The 12,403-nt window shown below is 55.0% G+C and overlaps 2 protein-coding genes across 3 annotated transcripts in view; one reads left to right on the forward strand and one right to left on the reverse strand.

Annotated features, from left to right (window-relative positions):
• Positions 1 to 12,403, forward strand: part of LOC311425943 (ATPase family AAA domain-containing protein 2-like) — a 43,326-nt gene that overhangs the window by 20,292 nt on the left and 10,631 nt on the right. The gene's annotated exons all lie outside the window — the stretch shown is intronic.
• Positions 6,909 to 8,893, reverse strand: LOC311425924 (uncharacterized protein; the record flags this gene model as incomplete). Its single annotated transcript, XM_084501984.1, has 6 exons — positions 6,909 to 7,209; positions 7,547 to 7,637; positions 8,049 to 8,108; positions 8,321 to 8,423; positions 8,633 to 8,734; positions 8,819 to 8,893. The coding sequence occupies 6 exons, from the start codon at positions 8,891 to 8,893 to the stop codon at positions 6,909 to 6,911; spliced, it is 732 nt and encodes a 243-aa protein (XP_084358110.1).

Raw genomic sequence — 12,403 nt, forward strand, 5'->3', positions numbered from 1 at the left:
AGCAGAGGTGAGACAGATACCCTGAGATCATGAATGTCATGAGAATCCTGCTCCCAAACAGATGACCGATATGGGGAGGTTAGGAGAAGGCTGGCCAGGAGAGATGTGAGATTTGGGGGCGGGAAGAGGAGTTTGGGCAGCAGAAACTAATGATTTTGAAAGAAAGTATGTGTTTTGTAGATGTGGTATCACAAAGTTGGTGGTGCTTCAGAAATTCCTAATCCATTCCTAAGGGAATATCTGTAAAGTGGATTGTGAGTTGAGCTCTTTCTGAAGTAGCCAACAGGTCATCCCTTGACTCTTGACTGGGATATGTGCCTTTAGGCTCACATCTGCCAGTGTCAGTGATAGACCAGAAGAAGGCACCTGCTAAGCATACAGGTTGTGAGTTCCACTCTTCCTAAGTACTGGGTAGGCCCCATAAAGGAAGAGGTCTTGGATAGGGGTTATGTCAGAAGTGTCAGCTTTTGCCTAAAGTCATCCTTCAGGGCTGCTTTCAGTTTTCTACACAGAGGCAGCTACTGCCTTCAAGATGCCTGGGGGAAACTGAAGCATACATAAGGGCCTGGGAAGTTACCCTGGATCCATAGGAGCCATTCTGGAACCAAAACTTGTAGGCAGGATGTGCACTTTTGTGGTGGTGCAGAGCTGCTGGGCACATTGTGCAAGGTGCTCCTACAGACCCTTTGTGTCCTTCTTCATGCTGGCTTAGAAGCTGCTTCTTTCTCAGGAACAGAGTAGCCAGCAGAGGTAAGACAGATACTCTGTGTTCATGAAAGTCATCAGAAAGCTGCCTCTAAGAAGATGACTGATACAGTGAATTCAGGATAAGCCTAAACAGGAGAGATGTGAGATTTTGGGGAGGGAAGAAGAGCTTGGACAGCAGAAGCTAATGGTTTTGAACACAAGAATCCTGATGGGTTCGATGCCTACTTTATGAGTGGATTCCAACCTGATGGAGCTTTCTTTCATAGTAGGAAAGAGCAGGATAGAAAAAACTGCCATGAAGTGCACCTTAAAAGGGTGGCAGTGGCCACAAGGAAGACGAAATGTCCCTCAAAAGTTAGTGCTGTGGCACCAGAGGTCACCCAAAGAGTGTCTGTGATCAGATCCTGGCTTTGTATTTCAAGGATTATCTAGTGAAGGTTGATGAGACATTGGTGAAATGAGATGGGTGAAACAGAGATGGGTGTCTGCAGACTTCAAGAAAATAGGTCAAACTGTGGGACAGCATAGGAAAGCCTGAAGAGCAGAAGGCAGAGGGTGCTGGCAAGAATGACAGGCCCCAACAGCCCTGACATTTTTGTCTCCTTGGCTAGAGCTCATGAGGAGACATATTATACTCATTGCAATGGAGCCTCATTGCTTCCTTGCTACTCTGTGTAGAGGCACGGAGGTGTCACACTGCCCACCACAACCCACAGACCCCAGGAAGAGCCCTGAGCCAGACATGGGGGTGCAGGATCTCCCCTCCAGTATCTGGTATCTGGCTTTGGCCCTTCTGCTTAATGAAAATATTTCTCCTCACAGTGCCTTTGCCTCTCTGTAATCAAGGCCTCCAAGTAGCTGCCTAACATGTCCCTGGGGAGGTTTTGTTAGTAACAGTCCTCAGTGGGGCCCATTAATACTCTGTCACTTCAACTTTTCCTTCTGACTTTACTTTCTCAAGCAATTGCATCATTCTCCTCTCAGTACCTGAGCTTCATAGACTGAGCACCAAAATACATGTACACCATGGAACTCATTAAAATGCAGAAACTCCTAAAACATCTTACATAGTTTTCTTCAAGTCTTCAAAACTTTTTCAGCTAATTGGAGAGCTTTCCTGTTGTAGATAAGGAGGAATATTTCAAAAAGCACCTAATAAAAATATTTTCCCATTTTAAAGGATGCATTTATTTGAATTTTGATTTGGAGCATTATTGTCTAATTGACACTGACCCAGGGTGTCTTCTTTTGAGACCTGAATAGGGAAGACAAGCAGACTCTTGATGTCTGACACTGCATGGACAACCTTGCTCCTCACCACCCCAGCCTTGCCATTTCTCCCGTTGGTCATCTGGTGCCTTCATCACTTACTTTCCTTACACCAGATTTCTGTGCCGGTCTGTCGCTGGATGTTACAGCTCCTTTGCACCAGCGCCCTCCTGCTTTCCTTAGAGACCTGGCAGCACAAAGGTGCAGAAGGCTTTTTCCTATTTCCAACCAAAGAACATGAAAACATGCAGCAATTATCCAAAAAACAAAGCAAGCTCAACATGTATGCCTCCTGTTGTTGCAGGAAGAACGGCCGAAAACACAACAGACATTAGTATGGTCAGATCATGCTCTCCCTTTATTACCCAAATAGCCTGACTCTTATAGCAAACTTAACAGGAGCAGATAGTTTCTCACACAAGATTATTGGTCAAAAGCACTCAGACAAACAAATGGAAGAAAACAACCCCACCTGCAAGAAAACAACCCCCTTGTGATTAGCAGTCACGTAGATCCCGTCCTTGAAGCCAGCTGCTGGCAACAATATTTTTCTAAATTCCTCAATCGGGCAATGTGGGAACACTGTCATGGGAACTTCTCATAGTCGTTCTGGTAGCTTGGTTTGCTCAGCTGCAGCAAGTCATGGGATCTTTGCTGTTTCAAAAATCCCTCGACATCCTGTGAAGTTTACCTTCCTACAAGGATGACTGTACAATAAGTATTTTATACTGATAGATAGGAAATTAAAAATTATAGTGTTAGTATTAACCCATATCATATGAATTCAATGACAAATGATAAGGATCTTGGTAAGGAAACAATTAGACAGACTGCTGATAGACGGGCAAGCTGGGCTGCTTCTACTTCAAAGCTCAAAGCAGCAAGTGGGTCAGTGAGAGCAGTCTGAGTGATGAAAGAGTAAGGGGAAGGCAAACCAGGAGAACAATGGGAGGTGCATAGGTCCAGACAGACAGCCAGAAAAGCACGCACTGGGAGGTCCTGGCATGCATCAGACAGCAGCAAGAAGGGCGCTGGAGAGGGCTGGGGCAAGGCGGGTGGCAGAGCCCCATACAGGGGCTGGCTGGGGGTCCCCTCTGCTGCAGCCACCACAGGGAGTGTGGCAGCAGGAGGAGCAGGCAGGGCTTGTGGCCACACTGTAGAGCCTGGCTTTGGATGCTCCATGAGTGCCTTGCAGGTCCTGACAGGTTGCGGTGATGGGACGAATGCCCTGGGCCCCCTTCCTGCTCTGCCCAGGCCAGCAAGGGCGCAGAGTGGCCTCTTCTCCCCTGCCCCTGCAGCTCTGGGCTCCCTTTGTGCAGCCCTGGCTCTGCAGCACCAAGCCCTGCTGGGAGCCCTCCCCTAAATGCTGCCACCGCTCCCTGACGCTGCTGTTGCCCTGTGCTGGGAACTGCCCAGCCCAGCCCAGCCCCTGCCCACCTCTCCCCACCTCCCTGTCCTCTCCCCAGCCCAGCCCAGCCCAGCAGCCCAGGCTGGGCTTGACCCAGGGCAGGGCCCAACCACAGGCTGCTGCAGGGCTCTGGGAATGGCCACCACAGCTCCTGCCCCTTGAAAGGCACCACAGCTGCTGGGACAACGGCGGCTCTGGGCCTCCCTAGCAGCCCCCGTGCTGGGGCCAGCCATGGCTCAGGGAACAGAGGTCCGTGAAGCTGCCGGAGCCCTGGTCTCTTGCCTGGGAGATCCCCAGCACAGAGTGCCTGTGCCCCATGTTATAAATTGCCCCCTTAATTAATTTTCAGAAAGCATTGTATTAATCATAGAAAGGAATTTATTGAGTAAGCAAACAGCAAGCAAAACAGTGCTGGGCGGCCGGGGAGTCTCGGCTCCGCCAACGGCGCGCACCTCACCCCTGCCAGGGTCCCTTTTTATATCTTGGTAATTCCGGGATTACGCAGCACATCCTGGGATATTCTGCGACTGTGCGCGCTGTTGCTAGGGGGTCGTCTCTGTCCCTCTGGTGGTCGTGAAGATGAAGGCAGTAGTCTTCCTCGGCGTTGTGGTGCAACTTCTTTTTTTTTTTTATTTGGTCATGTTGGCCCAGCGTGAGACAGGAAGGCAGGATGTTGATACACTAGTTGAGCAACTTACCAGGAGATGGTTACATGAGCTTTGCAGCAGTGTCTTTGAACAAAAGAGGCAACTGAGATGCAGAGGGAGAGAAGGGGAGGGGGCTCTCTTTTTTTGTTACATTAAGCAAAAGAATTTTCATAGTGTCTAGCCAAGCATTATACAGCTCCTTACTTAGAATCATAGAATCCTAGAATATCCTGAGTTGGAAGGGACCCTTAAGGATCATCAAGTCCAACTCTTGACACCGCACAGGTCTACCCAAAAGTTCAGACCATGTGACTAAGTGCACAGTCCAATCTCTTCTTAAATTCAGACAGGGAGCTTTCGCAACTCCCGCTCCTCAAACAGAACTCCTTGTTTTTATAATACAAAAGACAATGAACAAACATTCATGGTGTATTACACCCCACAGGGCCAGTCCCACTCCCCAGGCCAGCACAAGAGGCTGGTTGGAAGAGAGAAGCTTCTCTCACATGAGAGAAGCTCCCGCCACTCTTTGACCACGTAAGTGTGCTGCGGGAGCCCAAGCCCGCAGCTGGGCCCCCTGTAACGAGGGCTGCCCTTCAGCCCGGCCCTGTGGGCAGCACTCAGGCAGGGCCTTCCCAGTCTCCTCGTCAGCCCAGGCGCTGGGGAGCTCTGCTTGGGCATGGCTGGTGCTGCTGGTGGCGAAAGTGGGGTGGCTGGCGGGCAGCCTGCGATGGCAACCGATTGCATTGCCCTTCACGGGCACCAGGCCTTGCAGCTGCCCCGAGCAGCTCCTCTGGGAAGGATCCAGCGCTGAAGCATCTCACAGTTCTGTGAGCTCCCTTCACATGAGCCACGCTAATGCTGAAATTCCTCCTGTCCTCCTCCCTGCCAGGAGTCCAGCCAGGTGCGGGAGCACTCCATCTGCCTCTTCCAAGCCGTGACGGAGGCTGTGCTGCAGCAAAGGAAGAAGGAAATGAAGACGAGCGTGCAAAAGAGCCTTCTCCCACTCTTCTTTCATATGAAAGACCAGAGTGAGAGGGTAGCAAAGGTACAGATCTCAGAGCTGAGCAGTTACGTGGGCAAGGCTGTGCGGACACCACAGGGTTGCTCTGGGGGATCTCTGGCCGGCAGTGTGAGCTGCCTCCGATGATGGCTGTCCTGTGACCTTGGTCATCCACCTGCCAGCACCTCACACACACAGTGTCTCCGCCGCCCCAGAGGGCAGCAACAGGCTCAGGCACTCCCTGCATCTGTAGACCTGAACTGCTACATTTTTGAGAGGGCACTCACTCTGGGTGGATACAGACCTCCTAGGGAGAGTTCTATGCCTGGTGTAGACCGTTGTAGCCTACCTAGTGAGAAGACAGCCATTAGAGGATTTGTTCTTATGGGCAAGGAGCCCTACCTGCTCGCCGTGCCTGCGCGAAATTCTGGGGGAAGTTCTGACTAATGGGGGAAGGCTGACTTGCCCTAGAAAACTAGATACCTAGATGCCTGACGAACCTGATCTCCTTCTATGACAGAGTGACGCGCTGGGTGGATGAGGGAAAGGCTGTGGATGTGGTCTACCTTGACTTCAGCAAGGCTTTTGACACCGTCTCCCACAGCATTCTCCTCAAGAAACTGGCTGCTCTTGGCTTGGACTGGCGCACGCTTCGTTGGGTTAGAAACTGGCTGGATAGCCGGGCCCAAAGAGTCGTGGTGAATGGAGCCAAGTCCAGTTGGAGGCCAGTCACTAGTGGCGTCCCCCAGGGCTCGGTGCTGGGGCCGGTCCTCTTTAATATCTTCATCGATGATCTGGACGAGGGCATCGAGTGCACCCTCAGTAAGTTCACAGATGACACCAAGATAGGTGCGTGTGTCAATCTGCTTGAGGGTAGGAAAGCTCTGCAGGAGGATCTGGATAGGCTGCACCGATGGGCTGAGGTCAACTGCATGAAGTTTAACAAGGCCAAGTGCCGGGTCCTGCACCTGGGGCGCAATAACCCCAAGCAGAGCTACAGGCTGGGAGAGGAATGGTTGGAAAGCTGCCAGGCAGAGAAGGACCTGGGAGTGATGGTGGACAGTCGGATGAATATGAGCCAGCAGTGTGCTCAGGTGGCCAAGAAGGCCAACGGCATCCTGGCTTGTATCAGGAACAGTGTGACCAGCAGGGCTAGGGAGGTGATCGTCCCCCTGTACTCAGCTCTGGTGAGGCCGCACCTCGAGTACTGTGTTCAGTTTTGGGCCCCTCGCTACAAGAAGGACATCGAGGTGCTTGAGCGGGTGCAGAGAAGGGCGACGAAGCTGGTGAGGGGCCTGGAGAACAAGTCCTACGAGGAGCGGCTGAGGGAGCTGGGCTTGTTCAGCCTGGAGAAGAGGAGGCTCAGGGGCGACCTTATCGCTCTTTTTAGGTACCTCAAGGGAGGCTGTAGTGAGGTGGGGGTTGGCCTGTTCTCCCACGTGCCTGGTGACAGGACGAGGGGGAATGGGTTTAAGTTGAGCCAGGGGAGTTTTAGGCTAGATGTTAGGAAGAACTTCTTCACTGAAAGGGTTATGAGGCACTGGAACAGGCTGCCCAGGGAAGTGGTGGAGTCACCATCCCTGGAAGTCTTCAAAAGACGTTTAGATGTAGAGCTTAGGGATATGGTTTAGTGGAGGGCTGTTAGCGTTAGGTTGGAGGTTGGACTCGATGACCTTGAGGTCTCTTCCAACCTAGAAAATTCTGTGATTCTGTAACTAAAACCCCTCCAACCTGGATGGACCTTCATGCACATCATTGTTTGTGTGTCCATTAGTTCCAGAGTCTGTTGTTTCAGGGCACCTGAAAGGAAGGTGAGGTAGGCAAGGAGGGGTTCGCCTGCTGCCCCGAGCAGATCTCAACTTCCATCCCTTCGTCACTGAGATCCACTCCTTCTGCCTGACGGACAGAGGGTAGGGGATCCTCCATTTCCTCTGCTGTGTCTGCCTGACGCATCTGTCCCAGGGCTGGCAGAGTACAGTTCAACCTTCTCCGACTCCCTGGTGCTCCTCAGCCTGCCCACCTCCTCCCGAAGCTCTGCCAGGAGGCTGAGCAGTTCTTCTACCTGGGCGCACCTACCACAGGTGGACTCACAGGATGGGATGTCAGGAAGAATTTCTTCATGGAAAGGGTGGAACCGGCTGCCCAGGGCACTGCTGGAGTCCCCAGGCCTGGAGCTATTAAAGAAATGCGTGGACTTGGCGCTAAGGGTCGTGGTTTTGTGGTGGGCCTGGTAGTGTTAGCTGACGCTTGGCCTTGAGCTGAAGGCCCTTTTCCAAGCGCAAGGGTTCTGTGACTCTTTCATTGGTTGAGTAGGCGCCATGCAGTCACCGGGCCCAGGGAAAAGATGTCCTTGGTGGCCTCCGAGTTAGCTCAGCGTCATGGCACTGAGTCACTTTGAAGGAGCTGCTGGAATAATGAGACAACAGCCTAGTTCTATTAAAATATATATTGCTCTTTTGAGGACTGCTGCGGGGCTAGCAGCACCACAGCAGTGGAAATCTCCGTCCTGACGTTGTGTTATGCCTTGACGTCAGGATCAGGGTGGTTTGAAAGGCCAGGGAACGGACCATGGGTTCCGGGTCGCTGTCTGAAGGCTGGAGGGCTGCAAAAGAAAGAAGAGCAGAGATGAAAACCCACTCCTTGCAGAGATCCCCAGGCATCCCCTGCAGACCATGCCAGCCCCACTCGACTCTTCCCCAGGCCAGGAAGAGGCAGTTTCATCTCCCTCTTCGTCCTGGTTGCGTGCTCTACAACAGGCTCCCATCTTCTGTCAGCCTTACTGCCCTTTCCCCTGACTCTTCCTCAGGGACACTCAACCCTTTCAGCGGCACTGCCCAGCTCCAGGCTGGGAGGCCATTCCCTGACACCACAGGCCACCCCGTCTCCTCTCCCTCGTTCCTATGCCTGCATTGCTCCTCCGCCCTCCTCAGCATTTCCCTGGAGCAGGGCAAGGCACGGGGGCCTCTGCCGCTGTCCCCCCAGCCCTAGCACACCCCCCACTGCCCTCACTCACCGCTGAGGATTTCATTCAGCTTCTCCTCGCTCTGGTCCTTGCAGTAGCGCGCAGCAAGACCTAGACACAGAGATCCCATCAGAGCCCCGCTCCCCAGCACGCTCCCAGCAGCGCAGCCCCTGGCCTGGCCAGCCAGGCTGTGCCCCCTCCTGCACCCTGGAGCAAGGGCCCAGTCGGGGGGCTCTGGGGGCAACAGGGCTGTGCCTCACTGCCAGGGCAGTGCCTGGGGCTGCCAAAGGCTGCCCCGAGAGGGACCCAGGGGCTGGGCTCACCAATGAATCTGACGGCCTCAAGTCGCAAGTTGGTCTGAGTGTCCTGCAGGTAGGGCTGGCTCTGCTGCAGGTATTCTTCTACTCTGCCTCTGTCCTGCTGCAGCTGGAGAGAGAGAGAACGCAAGGTCACGGGGCTTGCACAGCCTCTCCAGGGTCTCCTCCAGCATCCTGGGGGCAGGGAGGGCAGAGGGGCCTGCAGAAGAGCCCCCTGGGGCTCTGTGCTGGAAGGAAGGGAGCGAGGATGCGGCTGCAGGCAGCGGGCTCTGGCCGGGCACGTTTGCCCAGCTGGGGCAAACCAAGTTGGGTCCTTACCAAGCACTCCCCGATCCTCCACGTCTGTTCTGTCATGGCCAAGCGCTTGAGCTCTTTGCGCTGCAGAAACTCTGCAGCCGTGGCGAGAGCTTCCCCAGAGGCCTGCGGAGCAGCAGAGGTTGGGAATTAGCACCACAGCCTTGGGAAGGAGACCCTCTGTCCCCTGCTCAGCTCTGAGATCTGTACCTTTGCTACCCTCTCACTCTGGTCTTTCATACGAAAGAAGAGTGGGAGAAGGCTCTTTTGCACGCTCGTCTTCATTTCCTTCTTCCTTTGCTGCAGCACAGCCTCCGTCACGGCTTGGAAGAGGCAGATGGAGTGCTCCCGCACCTGGCTGGACTCCTGGCAGGGAGGAGGACAGGAGGAATTTCAGCATTAGCGTGGCTCATGTGAAGGGAGCTCACAGAACTGTGAGATGCTTCAGCGCTGGATCCTTCCCAGAGGAGCTGCTCGGGGCAGCTGCAAGGCCTGGTGCCCGTGAAGGGCAACGCAATCGGTTGCCATCGCAGGCTGCCCGCCAGCCACCCCACTTTCGCCACCAGCAGCACCAGCCATGCCCAAGCAGAGCTCCCCAGCGCCTGGGCTGACGAGGAGACTGGGAAGGCCCTGCCTGAGTGCTGCCCACAGGGCCGGGCTGAAGGGCAGCCCTCGTTACAGGGGGCCCAGCTGCGGGCTCGGGCTCCCGCAGCACACTTACGTGGTCAAAGAGTGGCAGGAGCTTCTCAGCCAGCCGCAGAGCCAGGCCTCTGGCCTCCTTCTTCTCCAAATGAGCCATCACGTTTCTCAGCACAAGCAGGGCCTTCAGCACATCTGTGTTGCTGTCCTGCAGGGCCTCCACGATGTCTGGCAGCAGGACCTGAAGTTTTCTTGCCTGTAGGAAAGACACCATTTCCCTTCCGTGAAGCACTGAGAGACCACCCTGGGCAAAGGGCTCTGGTTCCTGAGCACCAGCCTCCTGCCTTGCTTCCTGGCAGCGGGGAGGGACGGGAGGGCAGAAGAGCAAAGGCCCAGGCTGCCAACATGGCTTTGCTTGACGATGGCCCACTCACCTTCTCAGGGCTCTCTGACACGGTGCAGAGCCCTTTCAGAACAATCAAGCGCATCTCTGGGCTTGGGTGCTTCAGGTAGCTCTGGAGGTGCACTGGGTTACCAAACTCCTCCTCAGAAATGTGATTCTGGGCCAGCATCTGCAAGAAAGAGCAGTGAGAGCCTGGCAGGGCCTGCAGGGCTCCCTGCAGCCTCTTCTTCTCCCACCTTTGGGCAGGGATGGGGCAGCGCCAGCTGGCACCAAAGAGGCACCAGGCGCGGGGAGCTACGGGGGCTTGCCGGCCCCAGGGACCATGCGTCCGTACGTCCTGCGGGAGCTGGCAGTTTGGGGGTAGATGGGCACAGGGCTGTGCCTGTGTGCCTGAAGGGACACACGTAGCCCTGCTGGGAGCAAGGTTTCATCTGGGAACTCACAGCCAAGCGACGGATGCAGGTGTCTTCTTTTACTGCAGTGCACCAGCCGCACAGCGGCAAGTCTTCCATCATGATGTTTAAAACCTTCTCCAAGGTCATCGGCATGGCCAGGATCACCTCCCACATGCCCAGGTCAGTGCTGCAAGCCCAGAATACTCTGTCAGTGAGGCTGCCTCAGCCGCAGGGCCACAAACTGGGCCAGCCCCAGAGGAGCCAGGCTGTCCTGCAGCCCCTGTGACTTGGGGAGCACTGAGGGCCCAGCCTGGGCAAGCAGGAGGGGGCTGAGCTGGTGTTCCCTGGGGGCAGGGGGACTCTGGGCTGCCTTGGACAGCTGGGCTGCTGCAGCCCTGGCTGGCCCAGTAGGGCTGGAACACATTGGTGGGAAGGAGGGCTGTGCTCCCTGGGGATGTCCTGCTCTTTGCCATGGCTCTGGCAAGCAGAGAGTCTCCAGGTGCATCTCCCGACACGGAACAAGCCCTCAAGGATGTCAAGGCCAGGACCTGTCACATGGCGGAGAGAACTGCAGCAGGTTCTTGACTTCTTCCCTGGACATCTTGTTGGTCAGCTTGAGAAGCAGGGAGTCCAGGCACTGCCGCGCCGATGCCGTGTGGATGCTGCCCAGGTTTTTCCTGATGCACTCCATGATCTTTGGCACCTTGGGGGACAAAGTGGGAATGGTGTTACCAGCAGACTGCAGCCATTTCCACAGCTGCCACTCAAACTTTGGCCCCTTCCATTGCTCTCTGCTGGCTTCAGGTGGCTTCTGAAGCCCAAGAGACCCCGATGTGCGAGGGAGGCAGGGAGGGAGGCAGGGAAGGAGAGAGGAACAACACCTGGAAGAGCTCAAGGGCAGGGCCATGGCCACAGGCCACTTACATCTGTCAGCCAGTAGTCAGGGTCCTCCAAGACTGCGTCCAGCACACTGCAGGCCCCTTGCTTGTCATGGATGCTGGAGTCTCGTAAAGCCTCAAGGACTGTGAGGATGACATCCAGCCTCTCACTAGGGAAGAGGTATCCTCCAAACCCCTGTGGGAAGAAGGAGGAGCGAAGACATGCCTCACTGAGTGTCCCAAGGGTGCTGCTTAGCTGAGCAGCAAGGGCAGCTCCGGAGAGAAGGCCCTCGGGGGAAAGGGTGAGGATGGGGCATATGGGGCCAGAGTGCTGGCCCTGCAGGTAACCAGGGCTTGCTGGTGGCCAGGAGGGCTGGAGCTGCTGCCGGGACACAGGGGAGCAGCCTTCGCATAGCCCCAGCCTGGGGACAAGAGGAACCCTCTCACCAGGGCGAGTGAGGCCGTGCCAGCCCCACCGGTTCTGGACCCCTCTGCTCACACCAGATGCCTGCTGATGCTGCGGACAAGATCCCCAGCAAGGCCAGAGCTCATTACCTTGGCAATTTCACAGGGAGTTGATGTTATAGAAAATGGAAGTGTTGCATCCTCCAAATTCGTGTGTCTCTTTGCATAATTTTCCATGTCCTCTCTCAATCTCCATTCTAAACAGCGGGAAACAGCGAAGAGTCAGTAGGGAAGAGCATCTCTGCCAACAAGCTTGCCAAATGGTGAAAAGCACTTTCACTAGGAATGGTTGAGGAGGGAGGCTCAGACCCATGGCGAGGAGAGTGATGGGCAGGGATGTAAAGCACAAGGTGAGGAGTGCTGGGAGCAAGAGGGACGTCAGGGGTGATGCAGAAGGAGGAGAAGCAATGGCGTTGGGTGCCACGGGGGTAGCAGCGTGTCACAGACCCCCTTCTGCTCGGGGTCAGGATGTGCAGGAAGCCCCCTGACACCTGCCTTTAAGACGGCAGGGAGCAAACAGTCAGGGAGAATTCTGGAGGGCGTCACCATCCCTGCTGATGCACGGCTGGCTCTGCTGTTCACTCCTCGGGGAAGATGCGGTTTGGGAAGTGCTCATCGATTGATGGCTTAGACTGGGGGAGACCACAAAACAGCGTGGTAGGTGATCTGGGGAGGGTTGGGAAGGACAGCAGCAGAGAACTGCTCCTGGACGTCAGGTGAGCGTCTAGCTTCTGCGGAAAACGATAGCCAGAATGCTGCGGGAAGCTGCTGTGAGGAGCAGAGGAGGTCAGGGAACCTGGCAGAATTCCGTGGGCAGCCTCCACCAAGCACAAGAACAATCCTTCACAATACTCGGGGAGAACAGGTAGACAAACCAGTAGATATCTGTGTGCAGATGGACGTTGCCCACCACACCTTCTTACCTCTTCCTTCTGTGACGATTTTGTAGAAGCAAAAAAGAGCATCCAAGGTTGCGCATCCGAAGGAATCATTGCTACTGCTGAAAATGAAGAGG

Source organism: Aythya ferina (genome assembly GCF_964211825.1).
Source record: "Aythya ferina genome assembly, chromosome: 35".
NCBI lineage: Eukaryota > Metazoa > Chordata > Aves > Anseriformes > Anatidae > Aythya > Aythya ferina.